The 24,208-nt window shown below is 38.5% G+C and overlaps 1 protein-coding gene across 2 annotated transcripts in view; it reads right to left on the bottom strand.

Annotated features, from left to right (window-relative positions):
• The window catches only part of doc2b (double C2-like domains, beta), a 155,999-nt gene that overhangs the window by 120,617 nt on the left and 11,174 nt on the right, over positions 1-24,208 (bottom strand). For both annotated transcript variants that reach the window (XM_056745468.1, XM_056745469.1), the window contains one exon: positions 8,141-8,300. In XM_056745468.1, coding sequence (XP_056601446.1) covers positions 8,141-8,300 — 160 coding nt within the window. The remainder of the gene's footprint in view (positions 1-8,140; positions 8,301-24,208) is intronic.

Here is a 24,208-nt window from a genome sequence, read left to right as displayed (position 1 = left end):
TGTTTTTTTCGATGGTGCATGAGGGAAAGCTGATTTAGCATTAGCATTGCCTTAAGGGTATCTATCTCTACATTACTGTCACGAAGCATATAATGAACTGCCAATACTGGTATAAATGCGTATTCGTGTTTTGCAAATCTAATGACTCTGATTAGGATTGTCTCTGTCCAATCAGTGATCTGTGTGTAAACATGTTGCATTTTGTTATCCTTACAGTACACTTGGAACCTCGTCCGAGGTGGTACTAAAAAAGTATCAGGAACTAGGTATTGTACCCGGTGGAAACCCCCCAAAAGTGAGCTGTACCGCGCCGTATCATGCAGTACCATGCAGTGGTAAAGCGAAATGACTGTTTACAACAAGTAATTGCTTTGCCAAGTCAAGACCTCATACTATTCTCCCCAAAGGCATTGTCTAATAACATCCAGCAAGCAACGGTGGGTCTGAAAAACATTTATAATGATAACTTCTTTACTGACCTTTCTAATATCACTTCTAATATAGGTCAATAAGCTACAGCTGCCAATTTGACACAATTCTTTATCATATAGAGATTCTAATATTTTTGTCCTTTGACCAGTCTGTAAATTCCATATTAAGTTAAATTGCTCCCCTGGTAGGAAAATAGACGAACACAAAACATGTTTTCCTGTGTACCTCACCAGAGTGAGCCAATCACACATGATGTTTTTTCATGGGGAGTGATGCTAAATAAACAGACCAAAGTGAAGCCATGTTTCTAGATGTCTGTATGTGTGACTGATGTAGATCAACAAGAAAAAAGCACTGCTTACCGAACAGAAGAATGTGCCTGTTTACCTTACACAGACAAACCAAATAAACCAAATCAAATAAACACAACAAAATTTAAAGCAGCATTTTGTTATATCCATTTAAATATTTATAGGGATGTAACGATTCACCATGAGCGGTTGAAAATCGATTATACTATGTAACGATTCAAGTCGGTTGAGATGTTAAATGAATTGCATTACATGTTTTGAACAGCAGGGGCCGCTATGTTTACTGTAAACTTGGTAAACGTGGATATGTTGATATTTCCCAAAACAATTACTGTACTAGAGCAATTTTTTTCATTTATTCTTCCTAAATAACAGACTCAAACATACCCAGACCACTGTTCATTTTCATCATAATCATTGTTACACAAACCTAAAAACATATCTTAAATAAGGAAAGTCCCACTCGATTTGCAAAGCAGTTTTTTCAGTTATAAAAGACTAAGTCCTATCTACTTGAATAGGGAAGACTGATATGATATCTTGTGCTCAAGTCACAGTAAAAAAATTTAGACAGTTTTATCTTAACAACATATACACACGTTACAACGCATGCACGCATTTGCGACCCCAACTGAACTACACAGTAAACATTCATAAACAATAGAGTGCCTGTAGATTTTTTCCGATAACAATCAAAAGAAACCGAGAAGAACAGTGACTTTGCAAAACTTGTCTTTCCAATATTTGTAATATAGACTGCGATACCAAGCTCAACCGCTAGATGTCAATGTACCATACAGTTTATTTATATGCGTTAGAACTACAGCACCCATTCAACAAATTAGTTTTAATAAAATTATCATACAACAAAATTCAACAAATCGTTTATTTAATACATTTAATATATCTTAAAATAATAATACAAATGAATATTAACATAAATGAAACAACATAAAAATAGTTATATTATTAGACACTAGCCAAAATAGGAAGTTAACTAGGGCGCGTGCATCCGATGAAACTGTCTATTTTTTTCTTGATCAACAATTAAACTTGACATCGAACATACCATAAAGTTTGTTTCTTAAACTCAAATTAAGCAAAAAAAATGCTTTTGTGCATGCCCAGAGGTTGCAAAGTATTATTAAGATTGATTTTGAAATAAAAAATAATGCTGTCATTCAATTTTTTATTTTTATTTTGCATTTCTGGCCAATGAATCATACATGAGTGAGAAGGCACAGATATAGTCTGTTGTTACCAGATCTGAAGACAAAAGATTTTAACCGGTACAGAACTGCCACCTATGTTTGAGTGTTAACAGATTCTGGAGCTGAATATTATCCCCCATTGACTCCCATAGTATATATTTTCTCTACTAAGGCAGTAAATGGGGCATGAGATGTGTTTGGTTACTAACATACTTTCAAATATCTCTCTTTGTGTTTATCAGAACAAAGAAGTTTATACATGTTTGGAACAATCTGAGGGCAAGTAAATGATGACAGAATTTTCATTTTTGAGTGAACTATCCCTTCAATCTTAACAGTATATTGTGACACCTCTAACTGAGATTTGCACGAATCCCCATTCACAGTAATAGCTACGGCATCTGAATTTCTCTGGTTCAACCAAACTATTCATAAAACATGACACTGGCACCCACAGCACTAAAAATCCTCTCAACATAAGGAACTGAAGTTTTTTTCTAAGGAAAAGAAACTCACGGTCTCCCCAGCGATCACTATCTCTAAACATGAGCTCATTACTCGTCCAACCGGCACAATATCATCCCAAATCTGTTATAGCTGCCAGATGCGGCGTTTTCATGAAATTCCAATGAGTTTGATTTTACATACATTTAGCCCGATTAACCCGCCAGCATTAATTCACGAATATATCAACCGATTCGGGCAGGAAGAGTCCAAAAATGATCAATGTTGATGAAGAAATAAATGACTCAAATTTTCTAGCTGAATATTCTGCTGTGTAGGTGGGCAAAACATTAAGATTTCTTTGTTATTCTTTCTCTGATGTGCCCTGTGGAGCACCTAGGTCAGGACGTCCTTTATCTGTGTGAAAGCGCATGAAACTTTACCTGTATATCTGCAAAACACAACAAACCAACTGAATTACTGTGTTAAATCCAGATCTAACTTCCTGCTCTAGACCAGGAAGCCAAACGAGAGACGTAACTCAATTGACTCTGTGTGTGTGTGTTAATGCCAGCGTATCTGTGTAAAAACATTAGCAGGAATGAAATTAAATCTTTGTCTGGATGGTGATCCAGGAACCGATCTAACCATCAAGTCGTGTCAGAGAGAGATAAAGTCTGAATCATCAGTCTATTTGATATGTCCAGATTGATATACATTGTGTCAAGGATGTAAAATTTGAACCTGTCTAGACATCAAAGCCATCTTGTTATGGGAATGTTGTGGATTCAATAAAAGCTAAGCCCTATCGACTAAATACGAGGCTGGGCCACTGGACCTACAGAGGGTTTAAAACATGAAAATCCTGTTAAAACACCAAAACAGTGCAGCTTGTGGTATTTGCTAAAGCTCTTGTATTGAATCTTTCTGTTTCACAAATGTCTTATTCTGTGACAACTTATTAACATTATGGTTTCCTGGTGGAACATTCTTCCTAACTTGGTCCGGTCAAAGACATCTCTCACAACATTCAAAAAACTACTTAAAACCCATCTCTTCTGTGAATACTTGACAGACAAATGAAAAAATAAAATAAAAAAATTACCCTCTCTTTCATTCAACAGGTAGTGTCTAGCTTTTGTTGAAACCAATAAGTTAGTATTGGCACCTATTGTATTATTCCTCCTGTATGACATATCGCTTATTGATCCCTAAACTCTTTGTAAGTCACTTTTGATAAAAGCATATGTTAAATGACTAAATGTAAATGAATTCCATGTTTGTTTTTTAAAGGGGTCATATGGCACGAATACGTGTTTTTCTGTATCTTCGGTGTGTTATAAGTTGCCCATGCATTTATAAGACACGTAAAATTGCAAAAATTAGAGTGTCGGAACAATAGATGCATTCTATCTAAAAGCGAATGCTCACCCAGACCTGCCTGAAACGCCTCGTGTAACCACACCCCCACAAATCCACGTCAGTTGGTGGTATGATTTGACTAAGACCGCCAAAATGCATACGCAAGTAAGGTTGGCGTACCTGTCGGGACAATTGCTTTGGAACCTGATGTTCCAAATATGTTAAGAGGCATTACATTTCCGTCACACGCTTGCAGTATTCGACCAATCACTACACACTGGTTAACTGGCCAATCGTAGGACACCTCGCTTTTCAGAGCGATGAGCTTTGTTAAAAATCTGGATGTAAAAGAGGAGGAAAGAGGAGAAGAGGAGATACAAACATGCAAGGTATGTTGAAAATACAGCGCTTTTTAACCGTAAATCGTGTATACACATTGTATTACATCTAAAACAAACTATAATATTTGTTTTAGACGTGTCATATGACCCCCTTTAAAATGTGTGCATTTACAGACATTTTTTTAAGAAAAGGTTTTTTTAAAAGAAAAAGTTTCAGGTCCAGAAAATATGACCACATAACCCCAATTTTATCATCCCTTCACTAGCCACCCATTAAGTATCATGTTGACTTTAAATTTATTTTAATTACTTATAAAGCCTTAAACGGTTAAGCCCCTACCAACATAAAAGAGCTTCTATCACACTACAACCCATCACGCTCTCTAAAATCTCAAAACTCCAGACTTTTGATAATGCCTAAACTAAATAACTAAATCCACCAAAGGGGGCAGAGCTTTCTCATACGTAGTACCTAAACTCAGTAATAGACTTCCCCATACTTTTCGAGGGTCAGACACATTCTCCCAATTTAAATCTAGATTAAAGACACATCGTTTCAGCCTAGCATTCACTTAATGCATAACATGCACAATTAAAATGAATGAACAGCAATTAACTTAATTATTCTCTTTCTGCTTTCCTCCCACGCCTCAGGAAGCCCATCCCGAGGTAGGGAGAGATTACGCCAGTCACTTTATAAAACGTCATATGCCCATCCTTAACTGCAAGCTCCAGTTGAACATCCCGTGCCATCCTCCTGCGAGAGCCTAAACTGACTGACTGACCATCCCAGTTTCAGGCAATTCCATCACCACACAAGAGCAAAGTGACCATCGCTCCAGCTCAGGCAAATCCATCCCAAACCAAGAGCAAAGACGGACTACTTGTCACATTAATGTTAAATTTACAATACTAAGTATTTAATGTTAAACTGACATCACATGACAACAGTTAGAAGTTATAGCTGCACTCAGTTACATTATGCCATTACCATTTTCCCTGCTTATGACATTCCTCTGTTGTCTGATATAGTGAATATCTGAGGAAACAGTGCAACACAAAACAATATTGAAAAAAAGGTTGACTTTTTTATTGATACTCTTGTCAACGTGAGTTTTTTTTTTAGGTTTTGTTGAGGAGATACATTTTTTATATTTATAGCAGTGCTAGCTTCCCAATACCTGTGTTTACAAAGATGATGAAGGCCAGTGTTGGCTTGGGCACCGAGAGACTGCATCTATTTATTTATTAGATATTATTTATTAGAATGATCTTGCTTGTTCTATAAACACCATGCCATTAACCGTGCTGTGTTTTACCTTTCTGTGTTTTTCTGTTTTGCTCCTGTAAATTTACTTTTGGACAATGCACACTGTGAAAAGCGCTATATAAATAAATTGAATAATGCAGTTAATGCCAAAAAGTCAACAACGTCAAGAATCTTGATTACAACAACAAACATTATTATGTTTTTCAGCAATACTCATCTCTATAAAGTAATTTGATATGTCCTACATTCTGTGGATAAAACATTGATACAACAATTGGCACAACCTTTAATGCTTTACTTGAACAAGAAAAACCATCCTAAAATATGAAATAAGTGTAAACATGTAAATGTACCTTTTATACACATTATGATACACCAATTTCATGTTTTTAGTAAATTGTTTGTGTTGCTTTAAAATGTATTACTATAATGAATGTTTTGCATCTGTGTTTAAAAAAAAACATTACAAATTTCAGAAAATGTTGTTATATTGTACATTTGGAATACATTAAGTGTCTCTGTCTTTTTCATGTAAAAAAGAGATTTGTTCCTCATATCATTTTTGCTATATGAAATACAAATCTTAGTAGTTTTAAGATATTGAGCTTCAAAGACCGCAGATAGAACCTTATAATTCCAAGGCGGTTTTATTTATCAAAACTGAATGCCGTAAATTAAATGTGGCGACATGTCAAAAACTGATTGATCCTTACTCATTGGTCTTGTGACTATTTGTACATGACATTTATTCTGGTGTAATGCCGTGTGATGTTATTTCATGGGATTTACAATACAAGCTTTACATTAGTTTTTCCTTCGCTAAAGATTATGATCATGAAGGAGCAGTACCTCAACACTTGCACTTTTGTGATGTTTAATCCTTTAAAAGCTTTTCATATGCTCTGCTCAACAGCAGCCGCTGATATAGAAATATTACTCCATGTTAATCTAAACAAGCCTTTCAGATCTCATTTGTTCAGTCATCCCTAATGCACTACTTACACATCTCACTCTCAGATGGTATGAAGCTACATTTGTGTTTATACGTCTAGTTTTTAATAGAACATCAGATGTAATCCATATATGAATTGTAGTCCAAGAAAACATGAACAGATGGGTGCCTTTAAATGTGAAGGTCTCCATCCATGCGTCTTTCTAAAGCAATAAAACGCCCCATATGTGAATTTGATGAACGCTCCAGAACACCTTCTTTGCATTTAGAAATAATCAAATGCATGAAAAGCTGCGTGACTGTAAACTCTGACAGGCACAAGCTTTATGATATGCAATAAAATGTTGACAGATTGATTCTCTGTGAGTTCTTATGCTAAAACGTGTTTGAGATGCTGTAGGACTTCTTTTGCTGTCTAAATCTATTGATAAGCAAGCTTATCACACACGGCAGATGGGTACATTTTATTCAAGCCAGGGTGAGTTTGCTTTCCCATCCAGAATTTTACTTTGCATCTTCCTTTACGTATATTTTTGCAAGGTTAAGCGAAACTGAAGCTAGATGAGTTTTCGCCAGAAACTGACGAACCAGAAGAGTGAGAGGTTATTTGGTGATGGGTTAAATGGGGTTGTCATTAAAGGGCTGGGTTTATTAACCGCTGGTGATACAGAATGGGACTTCCCATCTAAAGGCGTCCCATCATGTCTGATGGGTGTATTAATAGGCTGACTGACCTTTAGATTTATAACCTTCGTAGCATAATAGCTAACTGGAAATATGACCCAATTACAGGCATCAGGGTGTTAAACTTTGTTTGGAACTACTGACGTGTACATAATGTCAAAAGATCAACACCACTTTTTTCTTGAAAAATCCTGCGTATCGTGTTCGCACTTGCCGTCTTCTCAGTTTAAAAAAGCATCCATGTGGTTACAAATAGCAGCCAAGGGCATCTTTTGTTGATAACAACAGGTGCCTGTCTATCTACCGGCACCTTCTCCATGGCTCTTCCCGAAAGCTTGTAGGTTGCTGACTTGTTGCCACACTCTCCGATCAGCCAATGATTTTGGAGGCAACGTTTGTGCACGAAAAAACAAGCCACGCCCTCGATTTTCATTTAGAAACACTTATATAGTTAGGTTGATCACCACTACCAGATCACGTGAACTCAAAGACCCATTTAAAAACACATAAATGTCATTGCAATACAAAATATTAAAGCGATACTGTATCTGCAAACAAAAGGTTTTCCCTAGAAATAGCTTCAATTTAACTTTTCAGTGGCATTTTTTAAACCACACATGCAAACAATGCTACTTTATTTATATAAGAAATGTGCATTGCATTGCATGGACAAGGTGAAACTCCATCCGCTCTTGAAATTCACTCCATGGATTCCACCCCCTTGCGTTCCCCCCATTTCCAACCCTAGCGCTAGCGGAGTAACCATTAATATAATCCCCAATGGAACATGTTTACCGTTAATAAATCTGACAACCAAAATTGTCAAAATACATCTGTGGGCCCACTGTAAAACAAGTGTTTTTTTTTCTCCTTGTGAGAACAATATCTTTATTTGCTCCAGGCACTGTGTGTGCACTGCACCTTAACTCAATTTACAACAATTTTCTCATTTCAGAGAAGCGGCACATCAGCTCAATGTCATAAATACAAAAAAATCGAACAAAGTGGAACAGTGAAGTCAGCTTTACAGTGAATTTACATATCTTTTAAAGTTAGCTATGACAACAATGGAAACATAACAGGAGGATAGCATTGCAAACAAACTATGCTGCAATAAAGAGAACACGTCGAACCTTTGCTTTGAGCCCATGTGTAGGTCATGGGTGCGTTTCTGACCACCGCCATCGCTGCTCTTTCCATTACCGGTTTTCTCTTATCTAGAACTGAATCCTTGATGGGGCGAATGTGCTTCGGCAGGCCTTTGTAGAACCAGGCTCCTGAACGTTTCCAAACCTTTAAAGAGAAGCAAAGGCAAACACACGTTATTATTTTGGCGCAAAAACGACACATTTAAAGCAGGTCTACTCAATACAGCCCAAGAACAGTTATAGGCTACCATCATTTCACACCGCTGTCCTTAAAACAATATAACCAGCCAAGAGTTTCAGGGCAAAAATTCAAACAATACTTTCAACAAACAGTGTAAGGCTGTATAGAGCAGCGGTACGGTATTGTGCCAATCACTCTGATGTGTTACTACCCCTGGAAGCTTGCGTTTGGTGGCCGGCCGCTGCTCCCGCCAGAAAGACAATTAAGAAGTGATGGACAGCAGCCCCTGAAAAGTCAGGCTAACAGCACCTGCTAAAAGCCCGTAGCAGTACCGTCTTCCAGCTGTACCTGGTCACTTACCATCTCCATTTGGACAACCACTGTCCAAACCACTGTCTGCACACATTGGTGCAAAACTGACTCGCTACTCGCATAAAACTCTTTTTATCTTTAGCTTTTTTGGTTTAATTTCAGAGTATTGGGCAAAGAGTTTTACATGGGCGGCAACAAAAGTTTCGCATTTAGCACGGAATCCGAAAAGCAGGCAGCTATCATTTTCTGTTTCTATCTCTGGGTACCAATTTTTGGTACACAGCAAAGGAAAATGGATATTTCAAACGGCTGCGCAATCAGTTCGCTCACAGTGGAAAAAAATACCATACACAATTATGAATAAAGAGCTTGAACAGACATTTTCCCAGAAATGTGTTTTATCAGTGCGAGATAACGTGTCATTTAGAAAAACGATCCTCTCTGCAGGTGGAAGAAGTGAATAAAGGGAAATTAAACACGTTTTCGCTTTCTGTCTGGAGCTTCTGTGAGCATGACCATGTGTTCCGTTTCCACATTCGATTCTGAGAATTTTTTTATCAAATAAGCCACAATTTAACAAAATAAACCTTCTGAAAAAGTGACATATTATTCCGTTTTTGGTAACACTTTACAATGAGGTTGTATTTGATAACATGAATGTATTTTCAGCATGTATTAATGCTTGTTAATGTTAGTTAATGTCAATACAATTGTTCATGTTGGTTCATTGTGCATTATCTAATGTTAACAGTTACATCGTTTGATTTTAAATATGTATTAGTAAATGCTGAAATTAACATGAACTGTGATTCTTAAATGCTGTTGAAGTTTTGTTTGTTGTTAGTTTATGTTAGCTAATGCAGTAAGGAATAGTTCATGTATTTTGGAAACAGACGTCAACCTGGTTTCCGACCACAAGTACCTGGGAGTACAGTTAGATAATACATTGGACTGGTTCAGCCACATGGAAGGTGTCTACAAAAAGGCCAAAGTAGGCTGTACTTTTTGAGAAGGTTATGATCCTTTAATATCTGTCAACATCTACTGTGCACCTGATACAAGACTGTTGTGTTCATTGCTCTCTTTTATGGTGTGGTGTGTTGGGGGTTGGGACTGAAGAAACTGATTAAAAAGGCAAACTCCATTATTGGCATCCCACAGGACTGGGTCGAGCAGGTTACGGAAGAAAGAATGTTGAAAAAAATACCAATACTAATATAATAATATTATGGACAATAACTTGCATATATTACATGCTTTAGAGAAGCAAATTTAGTGGTAGAGTGATCCCACCAATGACAGGTGGGCCAAGTGATTTTTCAAGTGGGCGGAAGGGGGGATAACTATATATGCAAGACCAGATGTAGCACTAGCCAGCGATAAAAATGTCTAAGAAACAACAAAGGTGTGCTGTTGTTGGATGTAAAATGGTACATAAAAGTCTTTATGTTCCATCAACACGGGAGCTAGAGTTATAAATGGTTGAAAGTCCCGGGCGGGACGATGATGACTTAGCATCGGAAAGAATAAACCAACATTCACCAGTCCATATCTAATGTTAATATAATAACACCTGGTTGCTGATCTTTACATCCATGTCTGTCATAGAAGTACTCTGAATGCGTATTTTTGCCTATATCCGTGTTTATGTCTGTTAGTATTATGTATCGACATTATTAATCATCAATGGTCAAAATTACAAACAGCAAAAGGTCAACATGTTATTCTATCTATGTTTTTGTCTTTTTCATTTAATTGATAAATTAGTCTCACTTATGGCTCCTGTGTAGATCAATTGTTTTTTCCTTCGATAAGATCATTTCCACAGACAACTCAAAAACAGTGAAACAAATGAAATGAATGTATTCATCTGGGGCTCCAAAAAAATATTTCCATTACTTATAAACAACTTGGGCTACAGGTTTACATTATGCATCCATTCAATTAAACTTTATTATATATAACGTATAACGATTCAAAAAGTGCACGTTCCTATAGTACTGATATTCACAAAATACTGCATAGGCTATGTGACTTTGCATTATGTATATTCGACTTCTTGAAATGTTGCAGACTGATTGGCGAATGTCTGACATTAGAGAGCAGTCGGTGTATGACAGCAAAGTGTCAGGAGAGCAGAGCTCTCATACGCCGACCAGTCTGCGCCACCTGCGCAATGCATCATGAAAGAGAATAGCGTCTTTCTAATAGCTTTGTAGTTCGGTTCGTACGTGGTCAAGACACTTACATACCGGTATTGAAACTCCTCTGTTAAAGAGTACCCAGCATATATTTTTTAGGCCCTACTTTGGTTTATGGAGTGTCCAACAACAAGTTTATGTACATACAATGTGTTTAAACACTATAATGTCGTAATAATAGGCAGTTATTCGTACCTTACTTCTTGACTAACTCTCAAATGATTCATCCGTCTAGGCCCCGCCTACCCGCTAACCTTTTGTCATGAGATTGGTCAGATGGTGTAGTCTGTTGTTATTGGTCAAACGCGTTCATCAGTTGTTGCAAAAGGAACCTCACTACCATTATTACAGGATTACGGTTTACATGTGGTTGGATGTCATGTATATTATTTGTGTAGCTAGAGATGGCGGCGATTTTACCGTACCAATTTGAGCCCGGGTCTGACGAGGAAGAAGACGCTAATCCACAACAAACTTCACCACCACTAGAGCAGGATGTTTGTCAGTGGCAGGTGACAACTCTTGTCATAAAATTTCCCAGTGTGACAACATGCATGTCGTGCTTTTGCTCATCAAGGAAATACAATTTTTTTTTTCTTAAAATAGTGTCAATACGTTAGTAATACTATTATTTTGTCTTAACTGTGCGTTGTCATGGTACATAGAGCATTTCAGAAAGTCAACGTTATGAAACATTATTGTAGTATCACCCAAATATATCTAAATAGGTGCACGTGCGGCAAATGTGTCAAAATGCAAAGGTAATAGCCAGATAAACAAACTGTAACACCCCAGAAATAACGGTACATGCTAATGTTAGCATGAAAATGAATAGTCACACTTACAGGTTATGATTCGGTGGAGCTAACAGGTCCAAATAGAGTTGGTATTGCCCCCTCTTTCAAGGATAGTCGTTTCACATATCCTGCAGTGAACGCGCAAAGATTATTAAACCAATCTTCGGTGAAATGACGAGCGCACAGTTAAACACCGGGGTTATACTCCTTTAGTATCGCTTGACTACCATTTTTCCCTCAGACGTTCTTCCTTTGGTAGTTGAAATAAGACAGACTTAGTTTCACACCGTAGAACACGAAGTTCTAGACATGATACACACGCATCACGAATGAGCGACAGTGTTTGTGGGAGGAGAAATAAGTTTTCGCGTCAGTCTCAGCAAAACGTAGGCGGAGACTATGTATAGTGACGTAGATACACAGGTGAACTCTTCCACGTCTCGTTTGTGTGATTCAGAGTCGACTACCATTTTAACAAGCAAATAACTTCGTTATTTATTCACCTTCGGACTTACAACTTGGCAGACAACTTACTTTCAAACACGGCAACATAACAGACTGGATGCAATGTCATTTTCATGATCTCATGCTACCTACTCTTTAACCTTGACAGCTGTATGTATGGACTTCATGTGGTTCATATGTGAGAAAGACTGCTTACATGGAAATAAGGAGCTAAACACACCACATCGATTCTGACGCGTCACAGTTTACTTACATTTGCTCACCGTCTGCTTTGCTGCATGGATTGTTTTTTAAACTTTTTACATGTGATTACATAGTGAGGCAACGAGTTCTGTATCATATGCCACAGAGAGCCGTAACTTTTAATAAAAGCATGACGCTCGCTCTTCTAAACTCCTCTAGGTAGCTTCAGCTGGGCTCCGGGTGTGAGAGGTTACCATAGAAACGTTTGCTGTTGATTAGTGTTGTGACGCTTGCGAATAGCATGCGTGTATTTGCCAGGACAACCTGAAATATTCATATGCCAGGCTGGATCCAGAGTCACTGAGATAGAGAGTCAAGCCAACTCCGTTCACTGCAATGGAACAGTTTTTTCACAGAAATGGTGTTCGACCCAAAACATGGGGATGTAGAGCTTATAAAAGAATGAAGAGACCATTCGGGGAAACATGACTGTGTTTTGTCAAGGTCAGTGAAGAGCAGCAGAGGAGAACATACAGACTTAACCTCTGAATCAGAATCAAGAGACTTGTTATCTTTAAAGCATATACTGCAGGGAATGTGTGTCTGTATTTTAACAAACAGACACTGAACATTCCCTTAATGCTGCTTTTTGCAAATGCATGCAAAACTCACACGCACTTCACATAGAAGTTCACTTAACATATTTATAGCTCTGACACTGTGAAACTGTTCTGCCTTCTGTTATTTATGTAATCCAATAGTTGGGTTATGGATATTGGGTTGTTTTCTTGGGTTATTTCTGTAACAACCCAGCCAGTTGGGTTAAAATTGAGCTGTGTGAGCGGTTATTTAAAATTCTCAACGGTCGACCGACGCCACTGCTGACAGACAAGTTTAGTAAGTTGATAAAAAAAAATACTTATTACATGTGCGTGTGTATATATCTCATATATATATATATATATATATATATGGGTCAATGACGTGACATGTATTTTTTGTGTCCAAATTCATTATTTTCCTAAAAAGAATTTGAATAAATACATGTCATATATCAAATGGATCTACAATATGTCCTTTATAAGAAACCCTTTTCATTTTATTGAAATTCAATATATTTTTTGAGTTTTGGTGTTTGAAAGATCAAAAATGTCAGGTGGTGCGACCGTCCGAACATACAAACAGAGAACAAAACTGAGAAATAAATGTTAATTTTCTCAATAAAATTCTTAATAAAATATTTTGGCATGATTTTATGTTAAATTTCTTATATATGAGGGGAAAAATACTCAGTGCTAAATACATTAAATGTATATTATTTTAAATTAATATATGGTCGCACCACCTGACATTTTCTGGGTGGTAAAATCAGAAATCTTGTTTAATAATGAATTAATGCTCCCTAAAATGCTGTAAAACCAATATAAATCAACACAATACATTTTTTTGGACATAAAAATACATTTTCAAACTGTTTTGCTTAAAAAAAAAATTTCTTCTTCTTGAAAATCTTATTTGTCATTGACCCATATATATATATAGATATATACACACATGTTTGTATGCCGTGTATTTTCATAGCAACAAACGTATGTCTGTTTCTATAATCAGCACCCAACACTTGTGTGACGAGCAAGGCTGGACGAGAGCCGTGAGGGAATGATGGGTGGCAAGATACATGAGTGAAAATGAGTGTCAGCTGTGTGTTGAAGCAGCTCCGTATCTCTCACAGTGTAGATCGGAAGCATAAAAGGACGAGCGGCGAAGTGAACGTTGAGAGAGGACCGGGCCCGGACTTATGTTAAGTTTGTGTTCATGTTTTTGTGGCCGGTCTTTTACTTCCGTGTTATTGTTTGTTTATTTTTATTAAACTTAGTTTGAATGTTCGACGGTTCCCGCCTCCTTCCTTCCCAACTTTGAACTGTATTACAACTTGCTTTTATAACCAACCTATTTCAAACGTAGATTAAAAAAAATATTTTGGGACACCCCCTCGCGTTGTTTTTCTTTGTCCGAAACTTTTATGTAAGTTCAATTCAATTCAAGTTTATTTATAAAGCGCTTTTCACAATGTGCATTGTTCCAAAGCAGCTTTACAGGGGCAAACAGGAAAAACAGAAAAGGTAAAACAGCAGAGTGCATGGTGTTTATAGAACAAGAAAGATAATTCTAATACAGATAGGAGATTAACTGTCTGAAAACTTCCTGTTATTACAGTCATGTGAAAAACTACCTCAAATGTTTCATTTTTGACATTTAAACAAATATGTAACGAAACATGTACATAGTAATAAACTTATATAATCTATCATATGACACATGAAATTAACATTGTGTACTAATTTTCACGGAAAGCAAATAGTTTCGTCATAAACCCCATAAAATTACAGAACAGTGCTGGAGGAGATCCACTCCCTCCCTGAGTCAAGTGATGCCATTGGCTAGAATAAGGACCAGAGATGTGGTCCGTAAGAAGAACACTTCAGCTATGCATTTCATAGCTCTATTCATTCAGTAACACTGATCTGGGGTCAGCGAAGTCAAACCATTTAACGTTTCATGATACACCTGATAAACGTCCTAGTGTCGCTTTGAATTAGAACGGCCGTCACAATCCTCACCGCACACTGTGCCGGATATAAATTCTTTCTGTTTGTATTTGACAGATTCGGATTATGCTGAATGAAATGAAAGGCAAATCGCACGGAACAATTTCCTGGTGGCATTTTAATTAGCCTTGTGATAGCATCGCTAATTTGGACGGGGGAGGCAGCGTTTCGTGAAATTAGTTTTTGTGGCTGGTGGGCACGCAACCAATGGTGACCAGAACCTCCACTTGAGCCCTGGGCTCCAGAAAAAAATCAACCAGAACTTCATTAGGCCACCAAGGACCAGAGCCTGTCAACCGGATGCAGGTCTGTGGTACAGAGGTTAGCTGCTTTGAGATAATATGCTTTGCATTATAGGTCAAGAGTCAGATCAGCAGGGCAATACACTGTCAGGGACACACGGCGAACTGTCCCGTACAAGGAACAAAAAGCCAGTTATAGACCCGGCTCTGATTACATGAGCTTAACTGTTTATGACTCCAAACTCTTCAGAGTTCCTTTCATAAGGTGAAACTGATGAGCAGGGTTGCCAGATATGTGTAACAGAAATGTATACAGGGCTGAACAATCTGAGAGTGAGTAAATAATGAAAGAATTTTCATTTTTAGGTGAACTATCCCTTAATGTTTCACACGCATTATATCGTTATTTCAAATTCAACTGGTTTAATTTGGAGCAATATATTCTAATCTAATTCTAATACAGTCAATTTAACTGTTTTAAATGAATTACAACATTCCCTGTTTAAATCCCCAAGTGGTTTTAAATTTGTTTTGATTACAAATACACAGAAACAGAAAGTGATATTCCATTCCTAGAGAACTCAATGAATTACTGTGCACGACACACATTTGTGATATGCACATTTCCACATAGCAGATCACATAACACCGTGCAGCTCATGAATGAGGGTGTTTACAGAATTAAACACCCATAAGACTACTACAACACAGCAAGATGGAGAGTCATTTTCCATGTATGGAGAAATTTGAATACAATTACTGCCGCAGTGTCAGGATACCCAGTGGGACTTTTAAGAGAAAAGCTGTGGGCTAACATTTCTGAGCCTTCCATGGCCTCACATGGAATTTGCCATTTTGTTTCTACAGTAGCCCTAAACGGCAACTGCTCTTAAAAACGCATTTCTTAAATATGTTATCTCCTTCAGCAAAGAAGCCAAAACGTGACAACATCTCAGTTCTGTGTTAGCTGCCGTAGTGCTTCGAAAGGGAGGGATGGAGTGACCCATTGGTTGCCATTTGCAACCTCACCACTAGATGCCGCTAAAATCTCCCCATTGCTCCTTTAACATCAAGCAACAAGTTAGAGTAAAAACGGGTTTAGATGAGTAAATGAAAAGGAGTTTGGAGAAGGCTCTATTAAGGACAATAAAGAGGGAGATCCGCGTGCAAGCTCAGGAGAGCAGAGGGTGGTGGATGACTTTGCCTTGATGTTGGGCTGAGCTGCGGCGGTCGACGGGCCGGATGTTCATTAATTTTGACCGGAATGGCCACGTTCACGGAGAAGGGAGAGCAATTCAATACCAGGACATGTGTATTGAACTCTGCCTATGAACACTCACGTAGCTCCAGGGACAGAGCACGGAGGATGACGTCATCCAGCCCCATCAGGAAACACCCGTTGAGCGAGAGGTTCCCAACTCACCCGATGGCTGACTTCTAAAAAAGCCCTCCACGTACCTCTCCAGAGGACAGCCGTCTTGGCACAGATGATAGAGGAAGATGTCCTCTGGAGAGGTATCGATGTCATAATCCATTACTGGGATCAGGTCTTCTGTAACAGAACGTCCCCAGGAACACAGACGAAGGTAATTCCAACACGGTGACACTTTAATGATGATCATCATGTGACCAATACACATAAGGTTACATACACATTTATACTGGTTACCTTCAAAACTCGACAAGGGATACAAGGACTATGTGAGAATATATGCAAACTTGGGGGGATGTAATGAGGCGATTGCAAAGATTGGGGGCAGATCAAGGCATTTATAACCAGATCGGGATCAGCTATATTTTGCCCCATCATTTCCGATCACCTCTGCTTTTGTAAGTTTTGTGAACGAGAGCGCGAGCTGTGACAGCTGTGTCTGCAGTGTGGAAATGTGCAGTAGAACTGTCGCTTGTAATGTCTGCAGCTTGTTCATTCCGTATGACAATAATTACAATTAAATATCAAACCTTAAAAAAAGATGACGGATTACAGAGACTTTACTGAGCTCTGTGACAGAGTTTAGAGAAATTGGAGAGATCTGATTTCTTCCTTCATACAGCGCTCTACGAGAGCTTTAAAACAAACTTAATGACACAGATGAGATGCATTTAGCGACAGTCCACTAACATGACCAATATGCTGTTTTCCCTTTATTTCAAAGTGAAAGTTCAAAGATACACATGTGAGTACCAAAGAATAAACTTGCAGTGTTGTATTTTAGTTTTGAGGCAGTGTCAAATGAAGCACTGTTATTCTGTCTCATGAGGACAAACTCCTGTCCAGCTGCAATAAAAGCATTTAAACTATACTTTATTGAAAAAGAGGGCCATATTAATGTTAAATCATTTTAATTATTTGAAAAAAAATTATTAGTTGAAAAGACTTATTCTGTCATTATGTTGGCTACAATGTTTTAGGCTATAATTTATAGTATGCTAAACTGCTAAATAGTAATATTTTAATAACCTTAAAAGGCCGCTAAATCAGAAAATGCACTTTTAAATGTTTATCTACCAGAAATTGAGTCGCCAGCGTGTGCAGAAACACCCTGTAATTATACAAATCCATCTATTTTTCTTTTTGTAATCTCCTTTAAACCACAACAGTGACACAAAACAGGCTGTTGGCGATCCCTTATCAATGTGATGTCACATTGATTTACGCCCGCACATTACCGCTCACAGCCTCTGCCTTAAAGTTCAACCTTCCACCAGAGACATGCTGTTAGCCATTTTACAGGCAAGAGCAGATGTAGCCAGTGACAAAAATGTCTAAGAAACAACAAAGGTGTGCAAAAGTCTTTATGTTCCATCAACGCGGCAGCCGGAGAATTTGACGGGTTCGGAGGATGTGCAAGGTCAAGCCTGGGCTAATCGGAAAGGCCCTAGCCCGGGTTCGTCCCGCTGCGACCTAAGGGGCCGGAGTTATTAACGATTGAAAATCCCGGGCAGGACGATGATGATTTAGCGTTCGGGAAGAATTTACTTTTATGTGATCGACAAACCAGCATTCACGTGGAGAAACGATCAAGGACTTGTTGCAAAGGTCTCCACCGGGGCTTTCGAACGACGGCGACCTTGAGTCCTTGCGACCTCAACGTCAAGCTAGAGCTACCGGTACCCGGAAAGGTTGAAAAATCGAAGCTCCGGGACCCGTTGACCCAGCGGCTCAAGCCCGGGCTCGTCGAAAAGGCCTGGCCGAGACCTTTCCAACGAGCCCAATCTCAAGGGCGCTGCGACCTCAGCTTGTTGGTTGGAAATGCCTGGAAGATAGTCGCCTTCCGCCAATGTATCTCCGGGGTCGCAGCGAGTTAACGCGGGTCAGTATAGCATAGGTGTCACCAAAAAACGTATTCTCAAGAGTGAATCAGTTGTTTGCAAACAAGTTATATCTCCGGAAGAAGTAAGTATTACACATCGTTTTTAAATTGCCTTTCTTAAATAATGCGTTTACCATGTTAGCGGCTATTGTTTACACGTTCGTTGTGTCGTAACGTTAGTGGTAAAAAGAATCGCGCCCATCGGTTCTGAAGACTTGTGACCGACATAATTTCAGTTAAACTTGTTCATTACAAGGAAAGAAAGTTACAGCAGTGACTTTCTCTGTGAGTTCAGTGTTTTCTCGTATGTCCTAAGTGCGTAAATATTTAGAGCAGATAGATACAGAGTGCGCATTTGTAAGACAATGAGGTTACACAGAAATTGCTACTCACAACGTAATAACACCTAGTTGCTGATCTTTACATACCTTTCTGACATATAAAAGAACTCTGACAGCATATATGCCTATAACTGTGTTAATGTCTGTAAGTTATATGCATGCACATGATTAATCTTCAATGGCCAACATTTCATACAGCAAATGGTCAGTATATGTTGTTCTATCTATTTTTTGTCTTCTGCATTTAATTCATATTTATGAACAAGGCATTAAGGTGATTTTTATTGCAGTTTATGGTTTTGGTTGGACAGGGCTTTACAGACGAAATTGTGCTTTTCGCCATATTGCTTGTCTTGATGTCATCCAAAGCACACGTGTGCAAAGTTCAAAGTAGGGATGGAAGGAGGCGGGAACAGTCGAATATTCAAACAAAGCTTATTCAAAATAAACAAACAATAACACAGAAGTAAAAGACCAGCAGCCACCTCACGGTCTACCGCCGGCCACAAGAACATAAATACAAACTTAACACATGTACCGATCTCCTCCGTATGAGATGCTGAGCCGGTCCAACTGACACTCAATATCACTCGCATCACCGGCCCTGTGTCATTCCCTCACGGCTCTCATCCCGCCTTGCTCGTCACAACGTGTAAGCACTCTACCTCCTATTTTACATACCGGAAGGGGGAGCAGAAGCTCTTTTTCATTTAACGAGACGAAACGTCTCGTTTTCCTTTGAAGCAACAAATGGCCATGTTCAACATCTTGTAAGGAAAGATATGTGGTGTATTTTGAGCTGAAACATTACAGAGACATTCTGGGGATACCACTGACTATTTTTTCATTGCAGAAAACACCTGGATTGGCGGCCGGCCCTTTCATATACCTGCAGTCTGCACCTAGCACAAGGAAAATACAAAAAACTGTGATCGGGACATCCCTTATACCAAGTTCTGGTGACGAGGGAATAGCTAGGAGGACCGGTGAGGGAGCGTGGAAGATCGTGAGAAGAAAAGTCTTAGGGGAAACCAGAGGAACAGACAAGAATGTGACAATTGCAAGTAGTGTCAAAACTTTCTTTCGAAACCTGTCAAAACAACCAAGTACAGGGCTTTAACCTGACCTTCATTTAACGTTCCATTAACCCAATGTATTAAATGACATCTGCTCTTGTGTAACTCAAAATTAAATGTTCAGTAAAACCACAATAAACTGCTCAGCACTTCTCCAAGTCTCTGACTGTTTTCTCTCTGGCGCTGACTAATCAAATAAACTAAACTATTGGTTTCATTGGCATGAGAGATCTAGCCTCTGGGCAGTATTTCTACCCAGGAGATCAGAGTAGATCAATCCAATCCCACACTCGGTATAGATTTAGGCGGCAGGAGATTTCAGAGCCTGTCCTATCTGTTACCCAGCATGCCATTTAATTTGCATGAGCTCTCTCTGCACTTGGCAGCATTATAACTCTTAACCCAAGTTATATTCCTCATCATATATAACAGACCGACAAGGCAGGCAGAACTATTGGCTTTGCTTTTATTTTGCATCTTATTTCAGCACTGTATATTGTAGAGAGTTAATAGCATACGGCTGCCATAAGACTGCACTAATCTCTGCAAAGCAGCTCTTTCTGGCACATCTGAAAGAAAATTTATTCGTGAATTTATGTCTTAAGTTCTGGCAAAAGCTGAAAGAAACTGCAAACAGTTTTTGTAATGACAGAAAGAATTCCACAACTTTGAATATACGAGAGTCGCTTTTCAACGACACATTTTCTGGGTAGAAGCCGCTCTTTGGAACTGCGATAAGCTTTATGGCATGACAAACACGTTACGCCTCACTAACCCCAGATATTGCATTCATATGACCATCTTTAAGGGAGAGAAAAATATTATGTAGTATTTGGATTCATCAAGAATCATTTGTGTGCTCCAGCCATTCAAGTGAAGGAAGTCTGTATAAACTTCATGATGTCTTAAAAAGAACAAGAAGTAATACAGCTCCAGGTTTGCATTCATAAGCTTTGTGGGCAGAACTCTGATAACATATTCTGAGTAGAGCTCTATAATCAGCCCTGCGATTTCCTGACACATGATCGACGTTGTTGAAAAGAGAGAACACAACATTTCTTATATATATATAAGAAAAGAAGTGTACAAAGATTGAAGCCATGTACTACATAAATACAATGTATTGCCACTGAACTTAAATGCAAAGGAAAATTTTGATAATTATATTATAATTATGTATAGATGGTTTCTAATTTCAATTAAATAAAAAAATTATTGTTTTATTAGAACCAAACACAGACCAGAACTTAGGGCCAGCCATGTGCAAAACTGTTAAAAAAACTGGGGGGACTGACTAATGCTGCATTCACATCAAGCACAGATTAAGCGATTCCCGAGAGTAGTTTACATTCAAAATCAATGCAAAGACACAATTAGACATGAACTCATGCTGGATGACGCAAAAAAAACTGCGCAAAGAGCATTGACACCTACTGTTTGACACATTCCGATGCGTAAAGACACTCCCTATCATGCAATGTTTATCACATTGTTTACTAGTCACATACCGGTGTGTGAATAGATTAAGTTAGAAGGCTTGTTTGATTTCATCCAGCACCACACAGACCGATCGACGGATACACTACTGAGTGAGCTATTTAAAAGCATACGGCTCTCCTTTTTATCTCCCGTTGCTGTAACGTCACCGCATCCATCAGAGTACGCAGTGTAGCTTGAATGATACAGATGATCCAATCAGTCAGAGAATGTGGGTAGTGGCTTGTCCACAGGGGTGGCAGCTGACACCCTAAAAATTTAGTTTGCTACCTCTTTTGCCACCCCAACGCTGACCATAGAGTAACGACTTGGGTACTAATGTAAAGTACAAAAGTTTTTGGATTAGGTTTATGGAGAGCGTTATTTTTGCTCAAAATCAGACGCGTGTCTGTCTGTGTTTGAGCAGTGTTTGAGCGGGCTGATCACAGCGTGTATCCTCAGACAGGAGTTGAAGCATAATTTCAGCGGAGTCGAAAGAAAAATGCGCTTCTCCAGAGGCATGTAGGTGAGAATCTAATTCTCCATGCATCAAATATACCAAAGCAATAGTAGCAGTAAAACCTGTTAACGGTAACAATAAAAGCTTGTGGCCCAGCGGACTGTGATCCATGGAACGCACCCCACTGTTCCAATGCTTGTGACCCGAGGATTAACTGCAAAATTTAGAGTGAAAGACAGATCTAAATGCGATCTCTTTCCTTCACTCTACCTCAATGAGTTCAGTATGAAAGCACATTCTCGCATAGCCTATTTTGTTATTTAAATCACTGCATGAGGCAAAGTGTAAAGTTCAAGTTCTAGTGTGGTGTAGCGTTAAAGCTGTTAGCCATAATGTGTCTGTACTAGCTGTACAAGATAAAACCATCACATTCATTTTAAAGTAAATAAAGAGCCGCAGCCGTGGATGCTAGGAAGTGAAGACTGCATCTCTCTATCTGATCTCGAGAGATTCGTCTGTCATAAACAGCTTTACTTGACTGCACGTTTGTGTATATATTCACATTTATTCTTTATACATACAGTGTCTGTTTTTATACATATAATTTAGCCTGGAAAATAAATAATATTTTCTTTCAAATTCAAAACTGTTTTAACAGCTATGATCTGCAATGAACTAAGTAGTTTCTGCAGTTGTCTTTCAGAAACAACAATATAAATTTCCAAAGTTTGGATTGAATTGTGCTGGGAAACAGACTAGAGATGTTACTGTTTTTGAGGCACTTTTTGTGACCTTTGTAAAACTGCTTTGAAACAACATGTACAAATCCTCTGAGGGGAGACGTCACCTTTCCCTGAACAATTTATGCGAACACTATTTATTCCTTTACAATTGTAAGAAAGAAGTCATTTTTACAATCATCACCTAAACAAATCTTCTTTAACAAATACAGTTAAAGACCTAGGCGTTATATTAGACGGCAACCTGTCATTTAAAAATCACATCTCAAATATCACAAAAACAGCCTTCTTCCACCTTAGAAATGTTGCCAAATTACGAAATAGTTTATGTGTTGCAGACGCAGAAAAGCTTATTCATGCATTTGTGACCTCACGGCTTGACTATTGTAATGCTCTACTTAGTGGTTGTCCTGTATCATCGATAAACAAACTACAGTTAGTTCAGAATGCAGCTGCCAGAGTTCTTACTAGGTCAAGAAAATACGATCACATAACCCCAGTTTTATCATCGCTTCACTGGCTACCCATTAAGTATCGCATTGATTTTAAAATTATTTTAATTACTTACAAAGCCCTGAACGGTTTAGCACCTACTTACTTAACCGAGCTTTTATCACGTTACAACCCATCACGCTCGCTGAGATCTCAAAACTTAGGACTTTTGACAATACCTAGAATAACAAAATCCACCAAAGGTGGACGAGCTTTCTCATACGTAGCACCTAAACTCTGGAATAGCCTTCCTGATACTATTCGAGGGTCAGACACACTCTCCCAATTTAAATCTAGATTAAAGACACATCTTTTCAGCCAAGCTTTCACTTAATGCATAGTTAATGAACAGCAGCTACGCTAATTATTCTATTTATTCTCTTTCCGCCTCTGCCTCGGGATGCCCATCCCGAGGTAGGAAGAAGTTCCACCATGTCCAGACGACCGACAGATGCCCATCCCCAATTTGAGATTACACCAGATACAGCTGCAGACTGAATGACCATCCCAGCTCCATCTAAGGCAATTCCACCAGCTGCCAAGAGAAATATGACCATCGGACCATCCCAGCTCAGACCACTACATCCCCAACCAAGAGCAAAGACGGACTATTTGTCTTATTAATGCTGAAGTTACAATATTTGGTATTAAATGCTAAACTAAAATCACATGTCACCAGTCTGAGTGCAGCTATGACACGTCAGAGGGGATCTGGCCCTCCCGGTTGAGCCTGGTTTCTCCCGAGGTTTTTTTCTCCATTAATCAATCATTGGAGTTTGGGTTCCTCGCCACAGCAGGGCAGTGTTGGCCTGCTCACCGGGAGACTGCATTCATTCATTTATTTATTTATTTATTTAGAAATTAGATGTTATTTATTAGAATGAACTTACTCGTTGTATAAATACCATGCACTGTGCTGTGTTTTAACTTTTCTGTTTTTCCTGTTTGCCCTTGTAAAGCTGCTTTGAAACAATACACATTGTGAAAAGCGCTATATAAATAAACTTGAATTGAATTAAACCCTCTGCATTTTTAATGTAGGCAAAAACTGGTAAATGCTAAATGAAATTATTTTTCAGAAATGCAAATCAGAAAAAAATATCTAACCCAGACTATAATAGGGATCGATAATGAGGAATCTATAATAATCCTAATCCTGACAAA

Source organism: Triplophysa dalaica, chromosome 4, assembly GCF_015846415.1.
Source record: "Triplophysa dalaica isolate WHDGS20190420 chromosome 4, ASM1584641v1, whole genome shotgun sequence".
Taxonomy (NCBI): domain Eukaryota; kingdom Metazoa; phylum Chordata; class Actinopteri; order Cypriniformes; family Nemacheilidae; genus Triplophysa; species Triplophysa dalaica.
Note: the sequence above shows the minus strand (reverse complement) of the source record. Positions and strands in the feature narration are given on the sequence as shown.